Genomic DNA, 20029 nt, shown 5'->3' with positions numbered 1-20029 from the left:
ACAATGAAAAATAATATAAAGCTTTTTTTTTAATTTTAAGTAAATCAACATTGGCTAAGAAGTCTAGATACAGCTTACATAGTACACATATCTGATATTGGGTATTGGCAGTTTCTTTTCCCCAAAGCAGTAAGTGGTCAGATGGCCATTAATGCTTCACCTCCTTCTTTTCTAGAATCCAAAATGATCGAAAAACATGGAGGATACAAATTCAGCGCTCCAGTTGTGCCAAGTTCTTTCAATTTTGGAGGCCCGGCACCAGGGATGAATTGAGCTTCCACTTTCTTTCCTGCTGTGTGAGTGTAGTGAAGAGCTTGTGTTCCTCCTAGTAGTGGTTCCAGAACCGGTTCATGTTATCTACTAACTGATAAATAGATGGACAGAAACCCCAGGAGGTGGGAGCTGATCATGTAACCTGGCGCTGGACGAGAAACTAGAGGGATCTGGGGAGGGGTTAACATGGGGGGCTATTTTCTTTATTTTTTGAAGAAAGTAAAGATCCTGACTCTGAAGCTTCAAGAGACACTGTGGAATTCTGAAACGAGGGGATGTCATGAAGGCAGCTTTTCTTTTTCTGAGGAAAAAATAGGCATGGGCTACAGGACTATTTAAAATGTCTCATTTACAGTATAAAGTTCAAAGGTAGATGTAATTCTTACACCTCTAAGTATTTGTCCGATTTCTGTCTCTCCCTTACCATTTGGGTATCCTTTATGTGTAAATAAGATAAGGTAATCAGATAGCCTTATTCAGTCTTTATCATTTTCATTCATCAGATTGTTCCTATGTAGATTGGACATTTATTGTAGCACTACATAACTGATTTTAAAATCTGTAAATGAATTAGCACTTTCATATTGAAACAAGCCTGCTAGCCTATGTATAAAAGCAAAACTGTTTGCTGTTTATAAAAAAGGGATGTAATGGGGTGGGTGGGGAACGGGTGATTTCAGGTTAATTATTAATTTAAAAATGAACTAGCAATTTTGTATCTGGTGACTTTGTGGTGCACTCACCTCTGGTAGTGACTTGAATTCGGTATGTAAAAAGGGGTTAGTGATGTTTCATTGCTGCTAAAAATGGCAACTCCCTCTGTCCTTTTTGTTCCTTAAAGCTCTCAGTGTACAAGTGGACATTTGGACACAAGACCTTATGTAACAAAGGTGATATCTGAAGCATGTAAATTGGATATAAAAATTCTACTCTTAAAGAGTTGATCTAGAGTATGGCTAAACATCTATATATGCAATCTATTAAAAGAACTTAATTCGGCAATTATGTCTTGATCTGATTGCAATTTATTCCTAATTAATCCTGTCCCCATTGACCTGTTTTTATCCTGCACCAGAAAGAGTGCAAAATGTACTTAATACTAATACCTGCCCATTCCCCTTTCCTCATCTCTTCTATCTGTCTTGATTATGGTATCTTTATCCTAACTGTAGAGAGAAGGCACATGGTTCCCTCTAAAAACCACTATTGATACCACTGCAGAAACAAGCCAGCAACAACAGGGTGGCGAGGTGGGCTTCTCCCCTCTCTTCCTAAATGCATGTTCAAAGATAAGCCTTTATTGATCTTAAACATCTGTCAGATGACTCATACATTGGATTATTTTTTATATACATGTATACACAATATTTCAAATTGAAAGCAACATCTCAGTGGATTCAAAACTACTACATACTGTTGTCTAAAACAAAATTTATAAACTGTACAAATGAAATGCACATATTGATATTTAAAATGCATAATTAAGAAAACCCTTTGGTGTTGTGTTTTTCTTGTATACCAATATTTAAGCCACTAATGTTGGCACTGTTAGGTTTTCTATTTTAACTCTGAAGGAGTGAATGTATTTTTTAATTTAATACTAAAGTCTTGGCCAACAGAAAAAGATGTCTAAATGTGTCGGTACAAACTTATTCAAGTGTGCTTCTGTTACTGTCTCATAGTTGGGCACCAAGTGTATACCCTAGGTTGCTTAAAGAAATGTCACTATTCTATAAAATCAATAAAATAAAAATGGAGTAGTTACATTTATGCAACATTGAATACAGGTGGGAGATACTGAATATTAACTTTGTCTTCTATGTTTTGCACCCTAATATCTATTCTTTTTAAATTTTCAGACTTCACTGATCTTTGAATTGATCCAGGTTACCGGAAAACCATATCTAATAAAGGTTTAGTTAGTCCCATACTAAACAGAATGAAAATTCTCATTCGGCAAGACTTTTATTTCAAGAAGATGTACTGGCATATCTTTAAGAACATTTACTGTCAGGCCAGGCGGTGGTGGCGCATGCCTTTAATCCCAGCACTCGGGAGGCAGAGGCAGGTGGATCTCTATGAGTTCGAGGCCAGCCTGGTCCAGAAGAGTTAGTTCCAGGACAGGCTCCAAGCTACAAACCCTATCTCGAAAAGCCAAGGGGCGGGGGAGGCATTTACTGTCAAGCCATCAAGTCAGTACTCTGAAAGTAGAGCCAGACAGAGCTTTTTGCTGCAGGTCAGAACTGTTAACATGGAGAAACCCTGTCTCCACCTCCCTACCCTCCCCCCCATCCCGGAAAAAAAGTACATGTTCTTGCAGAGGACCTCCAGGGTGGCTCACAACCGTCCCTCATTCCAGTTTCAGGGTGACTCTAATGTTGTCTTCTGTCCTACCTTAAACCGCAATATACTACAAGGTAGAGTATTGGTCACCCTTGGTATAATATGATGTATACTGTGCTTTATACACAAATTACAAGAACTGGGACTCTGAAGAAGGTTAAGTATATTGGCTGCTTTTCCACAGGACCCAGGCAGGTTCAATTCTCAGAAGCCACATGACTCACAAGCACATTAACTCCAGTTCCAGGGTATCTGGCTCCCTCTTCTGGTCCCATTGGGCACTGCATGCACTTGGTGGCAAAACCACATGTACGCCTCAAATAGAAATTTACAAGGAATATGCTTTTGCAGGGCTTGAAGACACAGGTGTTTAACGCCCTACTATGGAGGCATAGAGTTCAAGGCCAGCCTGTAAGTTACAGGAAGCAAGAGTTACACATCGACTCTGTCTCAAACAAAAATACCCACCCATGATTTTAATGATGGGGGGGGGGTGATCACCTAGAAATTTAAATCACTTGTACACTATTTAAATAATTGCACATCCTAACAAATTAAAAACTTAGAGATTATATTACAAAAAAGACAGGTTTTTTGGTTTTAGAAGTAATCTCTTAAATTTTTATGATTTACTTGTATGTGTGTAACTATATACCCAGCGAGGTCAGTGAGAGGTGTACCTGCTCCCAAATAATGAACAGACTATAAAGGTTGGCCTCAGCGTATACCTCTCACTAGCTTTTTTTTTTAATTTATTTATTAAAGATTTCTGTCTCTTCCCCGCCACCGCCTCCCATTTCCCTTCCCCTCCCCCAATTAAGCCCCCCCCCCCTCAGCCCGAAGAGCAATCAGGGTTCCCTGCCCTGTGGGGAGTCCAAGGAACCCCCACCTCCATCCAGGTCTAGTAAGGTGAGCATCCAAACTGCCTAGGCTCCCACAAAGCCAGTACGTGCAGTAGGATCAGAAACCCATTGCCATTGTTCTTGAGTTCTCAGTAGTCCTTATTGTCCGCTATGTTCAGAGAGTCCGGTTTTATCCCAGGCTTTTCCAGACCCAGGCCAGCTGGCCTTGGTGAGTTCCCAGTAGAACCATCCCCATTGTCTGTGTGTGGGTGCACCCCTTGCGGTCCTGAGTTCCTTGCTCGTGCTCTCTCTCCTGATTTGGACCTTGAGGTTTACGTCCGGTGCTCCAATGTGGGTCTCTGTCTCCTTTCATCGCCTGCTGAAGGTTAATATTCAGGAGGATGCCTATATGTTTCACTATATGTCTCACTAGCTTTTATGACTTAGTTATTTTCTGTTGTGTTGCCCACGCTGTGTTTTCCACCTTTCTTCCTCTCTGTCTCCAGAAGTCCTATCCAATCTCTCTGCCTAGCTGTTGTCCATTTGGCTCTTTATTAAGCCAGTCAGTGACATGTCATCACACAGCATAAAGGAATATACCACAAGTGTCAGCTCCCTGAAGCTGGAGTTCAGGCAGCTGTGAGCTCCATGATGTAGTTGCCAGGAATCAAATTCTGGCTCCCTGGAAGAACAATTTGTGTTCTTACCAACTAAGCCATTTCTCTCACTTCAGATTTTCTTAAATTTGTGGGGGGGGTTGGTTATATATATGTCTATGCCCATCCTACAACAGTGCCCAAAGAAATGAGAAGAGGGTGTCCAAAGAGGAACTCAATTGACAATGTGGGTGCTGAGAATTGAAGCCAGCTTTTAACCTGATCCATCTCCAGCTGCAGAACATAGGTTCATAAATTCTTAAATAACTGATAAAATAAGTTAGTGACAAGGGGCTCCTTACATTTGAGTGCAGTATGGTATGTGAACAAGGCAGCTTCATATTCATACACTGAATAAATCATATGTGATGAGATGTATTTCAAAAGAGCTACACGTTCATAAAAGACCAGAATTTACTCTCGTATCGCCATGTCAAAAGATGTCAACCAGGATGTTTTAAAAAATTGGGTTCTTTTAAACCAAGCAAACTGGAAAAAAAAAGAACTTCCTATACCTGTTAATACTACAATGTACTTCTAAGTTGATCTACACGCATTCCTGATACCACCTTAAATTCATTTTTTGCCCCCCACCAAGAGACCAGAATATCTGAAACAAGCTTTAAAAAGATTTATTAATGACAGTATAGTGGTACTGGTTATGGTCAAAGAAAAGAGCCACAAAAGAAACCTTATATGACCATTTAATAAGAATTAATAAATAGCCATGATGCAAATACTTATATGCAAAGGTCTCTCAGCTCACATATCCCAAAATTAAACGAATCAAAGATCTCTAATCTCTAGAGATAATTTTAGATTAGACAAAGCAGAAACAATTAGACAACTAAAATTTTATGGGTTTGCCAGTCATGTGATATATGTACAAGATTATAAATCTGGCACAGCCTCAGCTGCTTAGCAAGTTTTTTGTCTTAATTTTATTCCTTAGAGAATTTTGTCCTTATAGTACCAGTAAGTCTGATTACCAACATTATTTTGAAAAGCTAACCAAGAATATACTGGTACATCACAAATCTGATGGGCTCCAAAACAGGAAAACTCTAGTGAGAGGCTCTAAATGTAATCTAGCATCACCCAATCTTTTTTTTAAGATTTATTTATTTAGTATACAATATTTTGTCTGTGTATGCCTGCAGGCCAGAAGAGGACCCCAGACCTCATTACAGATGGTTGTGAGCCACCATGTGTTTGCTGGGAATTGAACTCAGGACCTTTGGAAGAGCAGGCAATGCTCTTAACCGCTGAGCCATCTCTCCAGCCCCCCCCCCTTTTTTTGCATCACCCAATCTTTACCAGTACAAGCCAGTTTTAAACAGGCAAGGGGAAGGTAGACATGTCTCAATAGCGGTGCACTTGCCTGGCATATCTATGTATGAGGATCTGATCTCTAGTATCACATGGATGCACAAGGAGTCAATGGACAGTCGTTTATATTAAAATAGTACAGACTCACCATTAGCAGGTTTTTTTAGTGAGTAACCTGGAGTATAGAATTCGCTAAACTTCATGTTCAGAAAGATTTGATTCAAAAATCATACCATCTATGGGTACAGAAAGTATATTTTTTAGTACAGGACTGAAAAATCTAATAAATTTAAATAAGGTAGCCTAATCAAGTGTCATGTCCCATTTTCCTCAAGGGCTAAAGAGTAAGCACAACTTTACTTTGCATTCCTGTGAAGAAAACCCAGGTATATTGCAATTACAAGTACTTCTAAAGCAGGGTTCTCAACCTGTGGGCCGTGACCCCTTATCGGGTCGGACTGCCTTTCCCAGTGGTCACATATTGGGTATTCATGTGACAATTCACGACTAGCAGAATTACAGTTATGAAGTAGTAACGAGAATCATTTTATGGTTGGGGTCACTACAACATAAACTATTAAAGGACTGCAGCCTTAGGAAGGCTGAGCACCGCTGCTGTAAAGAATATCGTTCAGAACTAAGGATGGTGACACATGCCTATAATTCCATTACTGGCCAGATATGGAGGTAGAAAGACCCTGTCTAAGGACAAAAAAGGTGACATACACCTATCATGCCAGGATTTGGGAGTTGGTGCCTGGTGGATCATTCTTTCAGGGTCGCTATCGCCCACTACATAGCAAATCTGAGCCAGGAGACCTCTCGAGTCAAAAAAGAAAAAAAAAAGTTATGTTTAAAAGCTCCAAGTTCTATTCCTTTCAAATGGCATTTGCGTATCAATTATGTCATTATGCCTACCTAACTGAAACGACTTATACCCAAGTGGAATGATGTTGGGTCTGGTGGACTTGTACTCCTAGCACTCTTGGAGCCTGAAGCAGGATGACCAAGTTCATAGCATGGCCTAGACTGCAGAGCTCAGTCTCAAAAACCGGGTGAGGTAAGAGTATGTAACACTCAAGTTTCAACTAGATTCAGTTACAAATGCAAATAGTTTCTACTTGTCTTTAACACATTTTTACTTATTCTTTTATCTATTCCATCCTTACCTGAAATGCAACAAACTGAATAAAATCTGCTGCTGCTGGTTATCCTCCCTATCCTATTGGAATAAAAACTGCCGCCTCGGTTTAACTGCGTACACTGCAGCTCACCTCATCTTCACCGAACACAGCCTGAAATTTCTCATATTTAAAATGATTTTTAAAAGGACTGGGTCGAGAGCACCAATAAACATCATACCACACACGCCACAACTAATGTCTCAATAGACTTAGAGCACGACGGATGCTTTCTCTATCCTTCAGTTCGGACACAACAGGGACGCCAAGTCGGTCGACAAGTTCACGGACACAGTCTCCCAGCGGAAGCGCGGCTCCGCCGGAATTGCAGAAGCAGCGGAAAGCGCAAGCAAACTTCCCCCGCACGGCCGCGCCCTGGGACGGAGAAAGGGCAGGCAGGTTCGGAGCCCGGTGCCGCCATCGGCGACAGGGACAGAAGAGCCCCAGAGCGAAGGCCTCGGCCAGCCCAGAGCCCCAGGGGGACGCGTGGGCCCCGCCGCCCTCCCTCCCGACGGAGTCACAGTAGCCAGTCGCACGGCGAGGCCCATCCGGCCTCCCAGCGAGCGCTCCGAAAGCCCACGGGATCCAGAGCCGCCACCTCCGTCCTGTAGGGAAAATGGCGCCCATCACCCCATTTCCCTCCCGGGCAATCAAAAGGACCGGCCTCCCTCCCTCGCTACAAAATGGCGCCTCCCGCTGGGGCCCCGGACTCGGCATAACTCCCTCGTTGGCCGGGTGGAGTGGTCGGGGACGGGCGGTTCCCCCAGCCACTCAGACACGGAAGCCCTGCTGCTGCCCTTGGCGCCAGCCACTCCGGCGCGGGACGGAAGACCGGGCTGCGATCACGCACGGACCGTGGGCGTGGTCGGTGGCGCCTTCCTGTCCGTCACGACGTTTGGACCAATAGAGAGCAAGAGTCTCCCGGTGAGTGACGTAATGACAGCCCAATGGAGGCCAGGGGCGGGCTCCAGAATTGCTATGCGGGTTGCGGGGCCTGGGGGCCGGGCGGCTGTTTCCTGTCCTGGTGCATGGTGGTCGGACGAAGGAATTGTTGGAAAATTTTCTCGGAGGTTCGTATATAAATGTGTTTTTACCCAGTGTGCATTATTCTCCGCCCGGCCGCCGCCCTCAGCGCGACGGCGCGGGCCCACTCGGGCCCCGGCTCTCCTTCCAGCTCTGCTCCCGCCGGGCCTGAGGCCCAGCCGAGCCCACGGCCGCCTTCGGAGCGCAGCCTGGGCAAAAGCGGAGTTTATTAATAACCCAAGGCCGCCACTCTGGGGCGGCGGAGCTCGTCTCGCTGAGGACGCCACCTCTCCCCCCCCCCCCCTCACGCCGCGCCACGCCTGCTCCCCTCCGGGGGCCACTAAGGGGAGGGAGAGCGAGAGGGGAGGGTGGAGCTCTCGGGAGCCGGGCGGCTTAGCTCGGTCTGACCTTCCGAGCGGAGAGCGTCCCCAGGCGCGCCGCGGCGGAGCTCGTCTGGCTGGGCCTCCGGGCCTCAGTTCACCGCAAGGACCAGCAGGGACGCGGGCCCCGCGGCTGGGGACACCGCCCGCACATCGTACCCGGGTTTCTTCCTTTTCTGATCGTGGGCATAGTTGTTCTTTTTCACAATTTTTCTTTAAAGGCGTCTGAGACCTAACATCGAATATTCAAAAATAGCCATTTGTCATTTCCGTTTGCTTTTCTTTTGGCCAAAGGAAAAAATGATTTATAGTAGGACTTTTGTTCACTCTTTTATTAACTTTTTCCCTTTCATTACACGTAATGAATAGAAAAGAATACCACTGTCCACCTATTATTTGTTTAGAATCAAGCTTTGCCTTCCTTCCCTTTTGAAATATCCAAATCAGCTGGCATAGTCCGTTGGAAATGCTAAAAATTGCAAGTTTCATTGTATTCAGTTTGGTTCTTAATTTTCCTAGGAAAGATGTGTTCTATAGTAGACAAAAACCTGTGTAACACTTCTTTATTCTAAGTATATGTTAAACTCATTGCGAAGTGTTGACTACAAATCATCAAGAAGCATAAATTTAATCCTGACGTTTTGAGTATTTGGAGGTTTAATCAACTCTACAAATATTCTCTTTCCTTTTATTTTGAATAATTTTATCTGGACTTAGTGGCTTTGTATATAATCCCAACATTCAGGGAGTCTGAGACTGTAGGAGTACCCCAATTCAAGGCTACCCATTATTGCATAGTTACAGCTAGGTACACACTGTAAGGTACTATCTCAAATGAATTAGGAAGTTTTTGACAGAATTCACATACCTTCAAATTCACCTTCCAAAATATAATCAAAATTAGGCCTAGAAGTTAAACTTTGTAATCTTCACTCCCAAAACTGAGATAGGAAAAATTATAAATTCAAGGCCTTCCTTGACTACAGACTGAGTTTAAGGCCACCCTGAGCAACCCAGTAGTGAGGCCCTATCTCAGAAAAGTAAAAAGCGGGTTGGGAATGTAGCACAGTGGTGGAATACTTAATCTGCGAGGTAGAAGGCCTTAAATTTAGCCCCCGAGACTGCAGATGAAGTCGCCATGCCAATACTTGAGAGTAGAGACAGGGTGGTCAGGAATTTGAGGTCATTCTTGGCTTCACATTGAGTTCAAGTATAGCCAGCCATGGTTACACTAGAGCTTGTCTCAGGGAGGAAAAAAGAAAAAAAAAGCCAACTGCTAGCCTGGAAAGGCAGTGCATTCCTTTAATCCCAACAACACTCAGGAGGCAGATGGATCTCTGAGTTCAAAGTCAGGGCTACTCAGAGAAACCCTGACTCAGAAAGAAAATTATTATAAATAACTTGTCTGGCATGGAGAACAAGGAGACCAGAAGAAGGTGTCAGGTCCCCTGGAGCTGGAGTTATAGTGATTGTCTGCCTCCACGTGGGTGCTGGGAACCAAACCCAGGTCCTCTGGAATAACAGCCAATGATCTTAACCACAGAGCCCTCTTTCCAGCCCTCTAAATAGACATTTCTATTTTCTCTGTGCATGTGTGTGTGCCACATTGTACATGTGGAGGTTAGAGGACATTTGGGTGGAGTCTGTTCTCTCCCTCCACCATGTGGGTCCCAGGGAGTTAACTCTCCAAGGATTGGCAGCAGGCACCTTTCCCATAAGTCATTGTGCTGGCCCTCCAGTCACAGGGTTTTATGGCTCAGGTGTAATGTCCTAGTCATGGAACTGTGTTCACAAGCTAGGTGGTACCCATATATAATCTCAGCAAGTGGGCAACAGAAGAATGCTGCAGGTTCAAGGCCAGCCTGGGTTTTATAATGAGTTCCAGGCTAGTTAGCAGGGCTACATAGAAAGACCTTTCCTCCAGAAAGGGGGAAAGAATGAGGTTGCCTGTACCATTTGCACATTTACACTGCTAACTGCAGGTATAGGGATTCTGAGTTCTTCATTTTTGCAACTTTTGTTTGGGGGTTTTTTGTTTTTGTTTTTGAGATGTTTCATTTAATCCTAGCTATTCTGTTTTGTAGGCTAGGCAGAGATCCTCCTGCCTCTGCCTCCCAAGTGCTTGAATTAATGCCCAGCCTTCTTTGCCAGTTCTTATTACTACAGTCTTTCGTTATGTTCTCTTCTGAGACAAATTATGCTATGTGGTCCATGATGCACTTAAACTTAGCATCCTGCCTGATCATCTGTATGCCACCACATGCACAATGACATTCTGTTTTATCATCACCAACCTATTGAGTATGGAGTAGTGACATCTCTGTGGGTTTGGTTTGAATTTCTCCAATTGCTAGTGAAGTTGATCATTTGTTGATCTTAGAAGAAATGTCTGTATCCTTTCCCTATTTAAAAATTGGGTTAAAGCCAGGTGGTGGTGGCGCACGCCTTTAATCCCAGCACTCGGGAGGCAGAGGCAGGCGGATCTCTGTGAGTTCGAGGCCAGCCTGGTCTACAGAGCTAGTTCCAGGATAGGCTCCAAAGCCACAGAGAAACCCTGTCTCGAAAAACCAAAAAAAAAAAAAAAAAAAATTGGGTTGGGGTAGAGAGATGGCTCAGATATTAAAGGCTAAGGCTCACAACTAAGAAGTTAGATTATGTGGTGAGTTATGAAGCTTGATTATGTACTTTTTTTTAAGTTTATTTTGTGTGTGTGTGTGTGTGTGTGTGTGTGAGAGAGAGAGAGAGAGAGAGAGAGAATATGAATTTGGGTGCTCATGTTTGTTAAAGGACAAGGTGTGATAATCAGTTTTCTCCTTCCACTGCACGAGGCCTGGACTTGAACTCAGGTTGTTAGACTTGGCTATAGCTCAATGGTAGAGCACTTACGTGCTTATCCTGGATGGATCCTCTGCAGTGGAGTGGGGGGAGACAGTGATGGGATGGAATATTGAAAGTCTCTTCTCCTACATTATCTTAGTCCTTCCTATTCCTGGGAAGAAATCTTGATTTTATACACATGCTTGCTTTGTTATTACATACCAGGCATACTCTGCAGCCACTTGCTTTTTTCTTCCCTATATACTTTGGACACATTTCTCACCATTTTATGAAGATCTCTCTTTTTAACTGCTGGCTAGAGATCAAGCCCGCAGTCCTGCAGATGGTAGCCAGGAGCTCTAGAGCAGAGCTGTGCCATGAGAGGTGGTTTCCTTTTACTCTCTCATGCTTCATTATTGGTAGCATATTTAACATGTCTTTTTGATGGACTTTTAGATTGTTGATAAATAGGTATGGGATCATATAACTAATATATAATATTATATTGCTGAGTTCCCTCTCTGGAATGTATGTCAGTTCCATAGGACAATAATCTTAACTACTTTCAACACTACCTTTCATGAAAGAATTCTCAAAATGCAAATAATGTTCTGTTGAGTGTTATTTATTTGAGGAAGGCCATGCATTTGTTGCAGTGCCTGGGTGGAGGTCAGAGGAAAACTTGAGGGGATCTTTCTCCGTCCCCTCTGTAGGTCCCAGAGATCCGATTCAGGTCATCAGGTCATTAGTGGTTGGATATCTTTGTGTTTGTTTATTCTGTGGTTGGACGTGATATCGCATGCCTTTAGTTTTGACACTTGAGAGACAGAGGGAGGGGGATATCTGAGTTCAGGCCAGCCAGGGTTGCATAGTGAGGCTGTATCTCAAAAAAGCGAAACAAACAAAAAGATTTGTTGTTTTAATTATGTGTATATCTATGGGTCTGTATATGAGTGTTGTCCAGGAATGCCTGTGGAGGCCAGAGGCATCAGATCCTCTGGAGCTATAATTACAAGCAATTGTGAGCTGCCTGATGTGGGTGCTGACAATTGAACTTGGGTCTTTTCCAAGAGCAGTTTGTACTTTTCTTAATAGCTGAGCCTTCCCTTTGGCCTTCATATATCTTTTTAATAATTAGTACCAAGTTGTCCGATTACAGTGTGAATTTTTTTAACCTCCATACTGTAATTCAGTGTCCAGTTTTCATCATGTCTAGCTCTGAAATGAAGGCCCCCCCTCATTTTTTGAGACAGGGTTTCTCTGTAGCTTTGGAGCCTGTCCTGGAACTAGCTTTTGTAGACCAGGCTGGCCTTGAACTCACAGAGATCCGCCTGCCTCTGCCTCCTGAGTGCTGGGATTAAAGGCGTGCGCCACCACCATCTGGCCCCCCTTTATTTTAAAGACAGGATTTTCCTGGAACCAGCTCTGTCTACAGGGCTGACTTTGAACTCAGAGAGTTCCACCTGCCTCTGACTCCCCCTAGTGCTGAGATTAAAGGCATGTGCCACCACCACCCAGCTAAGAATGTTTTTTTAAAGATTTATTTTTATGTGCATTGGTGCTTTGCATATATGTATATGTCTGTGTGCAGGTGTCAGGACCCTTTGAACTAAGTTACAGACAGTTGTGAGCTGCCACGTACGTGGTTGCTGGGAACTGAGCCTGGGTCCTCTGGAAGAACAACCAGTGCTCTATTAGTCCACTGAGCCATCTTTCCAGCTCCCCCTAGAATTTTTTTTTTCTTTTTTTTCGAGACAGGGTTTCTCCGTAGCTTTTTTGGTTCCTGTCCTAGAACTAGCTCTTCTAGACCAGGCTGGCCTCGATCTCACAGAGATCCGCTTGCCTCTGTCTCCCGAGTACTGGGATTAAAGGCGTGCGCTACCACCGCCCGGCTCCCCTAGAATATTTTTGAGGAATCTTTTTAACTTTTTTTTTTCTGAGTTAATAGAGTGTTTGCCTAACATGGATGAGGCCCTGGTTTTATTTATCCAATATGGTGTTGCATACCTGTAATTCCAGCACTGAAGAGGTAGAAGCAGGTGAACCAGAAGTTCAGTCAAGGTCATTGGCTCTGTAACAGGTTCAAGACCAGCGTAGGCTCTATGAGATACTGTCTAAAGAAAACATGGGGTAGGGGACAGGATGCAGGACAGACTGTAGTCTCAGCTCTTGGGAGTCAGGCAAGAAGGACTATACAACCAGGAGTGTCTTCTTGGATCCTGACAGCACGGGGTAGCTATGAAATGTTGTACAGGCGGATCTCTGTGAGCCAGGGCTGTTACAAGAGAAACCTTTGTACTTTTTTGTTCAACAGTTTTAATCCTGGAAACTTTATTTATTTTTGTTTGTTTTTTGAAATAGTGTGTGTGTGTGTGTGTGTGTGTGTGTGTGTGAGTGAGAGAGAGAGAGAGAGAGAGAGAGAGAGAGAGAGAGAGAGAGAGAGGCCATAGCACTTACGTGAAGGTCAGGGGAATTGGTTCTCTCCTAGCTATCATATGGGTCTTAGGAATTAAACTCAAGTTGTAGGGTTTGATGGCAGATACCCAATAGTGATCATACTGGTCCTTGATTTTTTTTTTTGTTTGTTTTGTTTTTGTTTTTTGAGACAGGTTTTTCTGTGTAACAGCTGTGGCCGTCCTGGAACTCTGTAGACCATGCTGTCCTTGAACTCACCTGCCTCTGCCTCCCTGGAATTAAAGGCATATACCCCCATCACTGCCTGGCCTGAGTGATTGTTTTTAATGAGAAAACAATATATGCCTAGTACATAATAAAAATGGTAAATGGTGTGGAAGCAAAAGATTTGTCTTGTTTGGTGTTAGGAACTGAACCCAGAGTAGTGTGTATAGTAAGCATTTAGTCATGTGAACTCAATACCCTGTGCTCTTAATTTGCTAGAAAAGTAACAGCCCACCTCCCCAAACTTTTATGTCAGTGAAGAATAGTTGTTATGAATAAATTTTGGCCTAATAAAAATTTACAGAAGTGAAAAATGCTGTAGAGTATAATTTTAGAGATCATTTCTATAGTTTATTAGAAGCTGGGCCGGTTATGCTGTAGGTGACTGCACTCTCCCACTGATCCATCGTCTCTCTAGCTCAGCTTTAAAGTCTTTGTCTGCACCAGGGCCTGCTTCAAGGCAGTGGTGGCACACCCCTTTAATCCCAGCACTCCGGAGACAGAGGCAGGTGGATGTTTGAAATCAAGACCAGGCTGGTCTATAAAGTAGTTCCAGGACAGTCAGGGGCTACACAGAGAAATTCTTTCAGAGAACCAAAAAAGAAAGAAAAGTGGGCTAGAGAATCTAGCTCAATGGAAGAGCAGTTGTCTTAGCATATCTAAGACCTGGAAAAGCTTCAGCACCATACACACAAAAAAGATGCCTTGATATAAAGAAAAAAAAAAGAAAAACCTCAGTGAATACAGTGTTATCTCTAATAACGCCACTAAAATATAAGTGTGAAAATGGACAGCAAGCAATAGAGAATAAAAGAGAAGGGATTTGATTTGTTAACTGAGAATCATCTTTTTCTCTCTTTTCTTCCTTCCTTCCCTCTTTTCCTCCCTCCCTTTCTTTCTTTTTTTTTTTCTCAAGACAGTTTCTCTGTGGCTCTGGTTGTCCTAGAACTTGCTCTGTAGACCAGGCTGGCCTCAAACTCAGAGATCTACCTGCCTCTGCCTTTTGAGTGCTGGGGAAAATAATTTTTCTTAACTTTAAATTTTATATTACAATATTATAAGAAAAATGTAGTAGTGTAGAAAACAAAGTAATTGGGCATGAGCATGTGGTGCACTCCTAATCCCAGCACTGGGAAGTAGAAGCAGGCAAGAGACCTGGGAGTTTAAGGCCAGCCTGATCTACATAGCAAGTTTCAGGATAGCCAGGGCTACACAGGAACCCTGTCTTGAAGGGAAAAAAAAAGATTATTTTTGGAGGATATTGGGACAGGGTTTCTCTATGTTGCCCTGGCTGTCCTAAATCTCACTATTTAGCCAGGCTGGCCTCAAACTCAAGAGATTCTGTCTGCCTCTGCCTCCCAAGTGCTGAGATTAAAGACTTGCACCACCACCACCAGGGGATTTTATTTACGTTTTGTTCAGTGTATTCAGATTTTGCTTGCATGTACTACTGTGTACTTGGTGATTGCAGAGGCCAGAAGAACATGTTGGATCCCCTAAAACTGGAACTACAGGTGGTTGTGAACTGCCATGTGGGTGCTGGGAACCAAACCCAGGTCTTCTACAAGAGCAGTCAGCACTCTTAATGGATGAGCCGTCTCTGTAGCCCTGAAAAAGAAAATTTTTTTGTTTGTTTGGTTGGTGTTTTGAGATAAGGTTTCTTTGTGCCTGCCCTGGCACTAGGTCTATAGACCATCCTGGCCTCAAAGTCACAGAGATCTTTTTAAAGCCTTTGCCTCCCAAGGGATTAAAGGTGTATACCACCACACCCAGCTTTGAAAAAGAAAAGTTTAGAAGGGTAAAAATCATGGCAATTCATGACTACACTGTTGTAATTGTAAGAAAACAGTTTAGTCACAGGGGCCTTGAGAAGTTTTACTGTGACTGTCTGTGCTGGAAATAGGCAAGTGCAGATGACAAACCTATCAGAGCATAAAGAGGAATTGGCAGCCTTAGTGGGGTGTGTGTATTGGGAGGTGTTTATTCTGAGAATATATATATATATATTTATTTATTATGTATACAACATTCTGCCTGTGTATATGCCTGAATGCCAGAAGAGGGCACCAGACTTCATTACAGATGGTTTTGAGCCAACATGTGGTTCCCGGGAATTGAACTCAGGACCTTTGGAAGAGCAGGCAATGCTCTTAACCACTGAGCCATCTCTCCAGCCCCCTGAGAATATATTTGATTTCAAAGGAATGCAAGATAATCTACTCCCAGGAGACTACCCAGCTGTTATTTGGGCTTTTTCTTGAATCTTGGGCTGAGGGACAGGGCTGGGGTTGTGCTCTTGCCTAGCATTTTGTATAAGATTCTTCCCCAGCATCACAAAAGGCTTCATTTAAAAGACAAGGGATATTTTAATTTATTCTTCCTTTTTCCTTCCCTTTTTTTTTGTGGTTTTATTTAAGCATGAAGGAAATGTGCATGTGAATTGTCTGTTCATTTCCTCTGCTGTCAGAGGTTTCAGCACAGTAAAGTTGGTTGCATATCAGGAACCAGCACGTGCTTGTGTGCTTGTGGCTCCCACAACCAGTGTTGGGCATCAGGGTTCGGGCCTTGAATCTTCAACACATGCTCCCACCAGTAACCTCTGGGGCTTTTGACAGTTAAGCTTAATTTTGACCTACGGATCTGACTGATGCTGCATAAAAATCATCTTGGGCTTCACCAGAATTCATTTAAAATATGGAGTAAGAGATAGCAGCCACCTCCAGAGGCAAAGTCTCATTATGTAACCCAGGCTGGTCTTTAACTTGCAGTGATTCCCCTACCTCTGCCTCTTTTTTTGGGGGGGGGGGCTTCCTTTTTTAAAAAATATTTTTTTATATTTATTTTATTGTGCATTTGTTATTTTGCCTGTATGAGGGTGTCAGATCTTTGAATTATAGACAGTTGTGAGCTGCCATGTGGGCGCTGGGAATTGAACCAGGGTCCCCTGGAATAGCAACCAATGCTCTTAACTGCTGAGCCATCTTTTTTTTTTTTTTTTTTTTGGATTTTTCGAGACAGGGTTTCTCCGTAGCTTTTGGTTCCTGTCCTGGAACTAGCTCTTGTAGACCAGGCTGGTCTCAACTCACAGAGATCCGCCTGCCTTTGCCTCCCGAGTGCTGGGATTAAAGGCGTGCGCCACCACCGCCCAGCTCCTGAGCCATCTTTCCAACCCTGATGACTTCCTTCTTTATTCTCTGTTCTCTCGTGTTTTTTCTATGTTCTTCCTCTTTTTGTGTTCTTTCTGCTGTATATTTTTTTCTACAGCTTATATATTCCAAGTTTTTCAGGCAATATAGGAATTACAACATGGTTACATTCGGTTTTTCAAGTGAATGAGTGCAGTGAATAGAAGACAGTAAAGACAGCATGTTTTCCATCTCCCTTGCATGGTTAAGCATTTTACTTACTACAGGTGAAAAACAAATTAACCCAAGATACCTCTGCCTCTTAATGGCTAGGATTGCAGGCTTCATCAGTGTTTTTGCATATATAGTAGGTCTTTCCCTGTTGCTGTGTAATTTTCTCTCCAGGATTCATTGCCTCTTGTTTACCCACTCTTTTATGAATGGACATTTAAATCCTTTCTAAATCTCTCCAGCCTCCATATAAATATTCTTATAGAAGTCTTTTGTGGGGCTGGAGAGTTGGCTTAGCAGTTAGCACTGGCTGTTGCTCCAGAGGACCCAGATTCTGTTCCCAGCACCCATGTGGCAGTTCACAGCTGTCTGTAACTCTAGTTCCAGGGAATCTGACATCCTCGCACTGATATACATGCAGGCAAAACAACAATGCACATTAAATAAATAAATAAATCTTTTAAAAAGGAAGTCTTTGGTAGGTAGTTTTTATTTCTTTTGGGTAGATTCTAGGAATAATTTCAGTTTCATTTTAAAGATCACTGTATCTACAGAGGATTTACAAAAAAATTAAAGGTACACACTAGCAGATAATGAGAAATCATTAAGTATGCTCCCTCACTGTGTATGTGTGTGTGTGCGCATTTGTTTGTGTGTGTGTGTGTGTGTGTGTGTGTGTGTGTGTGTGCGTAGTGGGTCTTGAACAATGAGTTACACCCTCAGTCTTCAGAAAGTGTTCTTGGCTTGAAAATGAACAGTAGTTGTGACAAGGAGAATGTAATAGCTGGGATAGGCGTGGTATTTGGCTTGCTTTCTTTACACTTTCTCGGATACAGGTAAATGGATAGATGCTGATGCTAAGGAATTGGGGTAGTTATAGCATTCACACAAGGCCCCTGAGCTACTTGAGGAGGAGAGGTTGAGAAGTGTAGCAAACGGGAGAAATGAAGTGCAATCGGCACTGTAATTTTGAGGTGGTGTGGTTTATGTTATTGTTTTGAGATAGGGTCTCACTGTGTAGCCCTTGCTGGCCTAGAACTGTATAGATCAGACTAGCCCCAGATTCCCAGGGACCCTACTTCTGGAGTGCTGTGGTTAACGGTGTGCACTTAACACCCTACCAATAAGTTTCTCAGAACTGCAGAAAACAAGCCTGGGTATATTTGCCAAACTGCTATGTAGATGTTCCCTTTAGCTATGCCATTAGTATGTCTTGCTGGAGTTTTAAGAGACGTTAGTTTTAATAACCCTACCCTGCATATTAAGTGAAATTTTATCTTCTGTTAAGCACCATTCATATCTTTAACTTTTGTGTGTGTGTGATTCACAAGGATTATTTGCAGCTTTTTTTTCAAATAAAGGGTTTTTTTGTTTGTTTCGCTTTTTGAGAAAGGTCTCACTACGTAGCTCTGACTGTTCTAGAATTCACTGTGTGCCAGGCTGCCTCTGCCTTCTGAGTGCTGGAATTACAGACGTGTTGCCATGTCCGGCCAAGGTTTTACATTTGAGTATTTAGTGTGCTCACTGGTGTGTGTGTAGTTGGACCTGTAGAAGCCAGCTCTCTCTTTCCTCCAAGGGAATTCTGGGGATGCAACTCAGGTCATCAAACTTAAAAGTGAGTGCCTTTACCACCTTAGATTTATTTTATGTGCATCTTTTCTTGTTCTCAAGTGTTCATATTTTTCTTCAAGGTAGAAAATGTTGTTAGCGCAAATAAATCGGGATTCTCAGGGAATGACAGAATTTCCTGGAGGAGGAATGGAGGCTCAGCATGTTACCCTATGCCTGACAGAGGCAGTAACCGTGGCAGGTAAGCAGTCTTGCTAGAAAGGATCAGGGAAGTATGGAAGTTGCAATTAATGAACTTTTTTTTTAATTTTTGAAAAGAATCCCATACATGTATCCACTGTATCTTGATGATACCTTGACCCCTCTCATTCGCTGACATCTTCAATTTGGCCAGATCATATTTTGGAAATTCTATAAAAAGATTCTACTTGAGTCTCTTTAAGAAGTTGTTTAACTTGCTTTTTACCTTGTTTTTCATTTCATAGAAAATAATTTAATGTCATTAGCATGAATATATGTAGCTATCTGAAAAATAATTTTGTTTTTTCATAGATGGTGACAATTTAGAGAATATGGAAGGTGTGAGTTTGCAAGCTGTAACACTTGCAGATGGCTCTACTGCTTACATACAGCACAACTCTAAAGGTATGTGCATCCTGTGTGGCCACTGGTGAATGATGACTCAGAGCCCTCACCCACTAGACCTCCATCCCAGCCTCCTTAGGATGCTGCATTGCATATGATGCTGGAAGTTGGTCCAGCCTATCTGAAGTTTGGCTTTGATCATTTTGGGCTACCCTTTGAGATAGCTGAAAGATATTCTGGGGAACTAAAAGGGAAGGGGATGAAGAGTAAGACATTTTTTACTTTTTAGTCTAGATTGTAATTCAGTGTGTTTACAAAACATGTAAAGAATGTATTTGGTTTTCTTAAAATGACATTGTCTCTGAATTGACATTTAGTTTGCTTCAGGAAATAACCCAGTTCTAAAACTCCTTTTTTGTATGAAAAACTGCCATGTGTACGTGGACAAAGGTATACACAGCTCCCAGGGGTGAGAGTGTCAACTGAATTCATATACACTGACGTGTCTGTTTAGCTTCTCTGTGGTCAGGGTCTTTGGTACTAAATGGCTCTGAGAAGAACGCAGAGGTTTAATGCATGTAGCTTACTGTGATGAGCCACTCTTCCTCTTGAATTTATCTGATTGGAAATTGGAGGGAGGAAGGATGGCTGAGGGAGGATTTTCTGCTTTCTGTAGGATCACTGGATGTGATATTGAATTGCCTCAGAACATTGAGGGAAGAACCAAGATGAACATGAGCTTAAGTAGTGTATGTTTTTATAGTTGATATTATTTTGAAATTGTATAAAGTTTTAATTTTTTTGCTGCTAATTTATGGGCTTGAATATTTTATTCTAGATGGGAGACTCATTGATGGCCAGGTCATTCAGTTGGAAGATGGTTCTGCTGCCTATGTTCAACATGTCCCTATACCTAAAAGTAGTAAGTATTTAAGACACAACAGCCAGGCATGGTAGCACATGCTTTTAATTCCAGCACTCAGAGTGGGCGGGCAG

The 20029-nt window shown here is 42.7% G+C and overlaps 2 protein-coding genes across 5 annotated transcripts in view; both read left to right on the top strand.

Annotated features, from left to right (window-relative positions):
• The window catches only part of Ipo7 (importin 7), a 42848-nt gene extending 40800 nt beyond the window's left edge, over positions 1-2048 (top strand). The window contains exon 25 of the mRNA XM_041666420.1: positions 176-2048. Coding sequence (XP_041522354.1) covers positions 176-273 — 98 coding nt within the window. The 3' untranslated portion in view covers positions 274-2048. The remainder of the gene's footprint in view (positions 1-175) is intronic.
• A 5556-nt stretch (positions 2049-7604) lies between these two features.
• Znf143 (zinc finger protein 143) overlaps positions 7605-20029 on the top strand; it is a 40074-nt gene continuing 27649 nt past the window's right edge. For 3 of the 4 annotated variants that reach the window (XM_041667181.1, XM_041667183.1, XM_041667180.1), the window contains exons 1-4: positions 7624-7694; positions 18575-18689; positions 19001-19093; positions 19872-19955. In XM_041667181.1, coding sequence (XP_041523115.1) covers positions 7653-7694; positions 18575-18689; positions 19001-19093; positions 19872-19955 — 334 coding nt within the window. In that variant the 5' untranslated portion in view covers positions 7624-7652. Of the gene's footprint in view, positions 7695-18570; positions 18690-19000; positions 19094-19871; positions 19956-20029 lie in introns of all 4 variants that reach the window. The other variant, XM_041667182.1, reaches the window with a different exon arrangement.

Source organism: Microtus oregoni, unplaced genomic scaffold (genome assembly GCF_018167655.1).
Source record: "Microtus oregoni isolate MIOR12 unplaced genomic scaffold, Mior012 000016F_ref0000370, whole genome shotgun sequence".
Taxonomy (NCBI): Eukaryota; Metazoa; Chordata; class Mammalia; order Rodentia; family Cricetidae; genus Microtus; species Microtus oregoni.
Note: the sequence above shows the minus strand (reverse complement) of the source record. Positions and strands in the feature narration are given on the sequence as shown.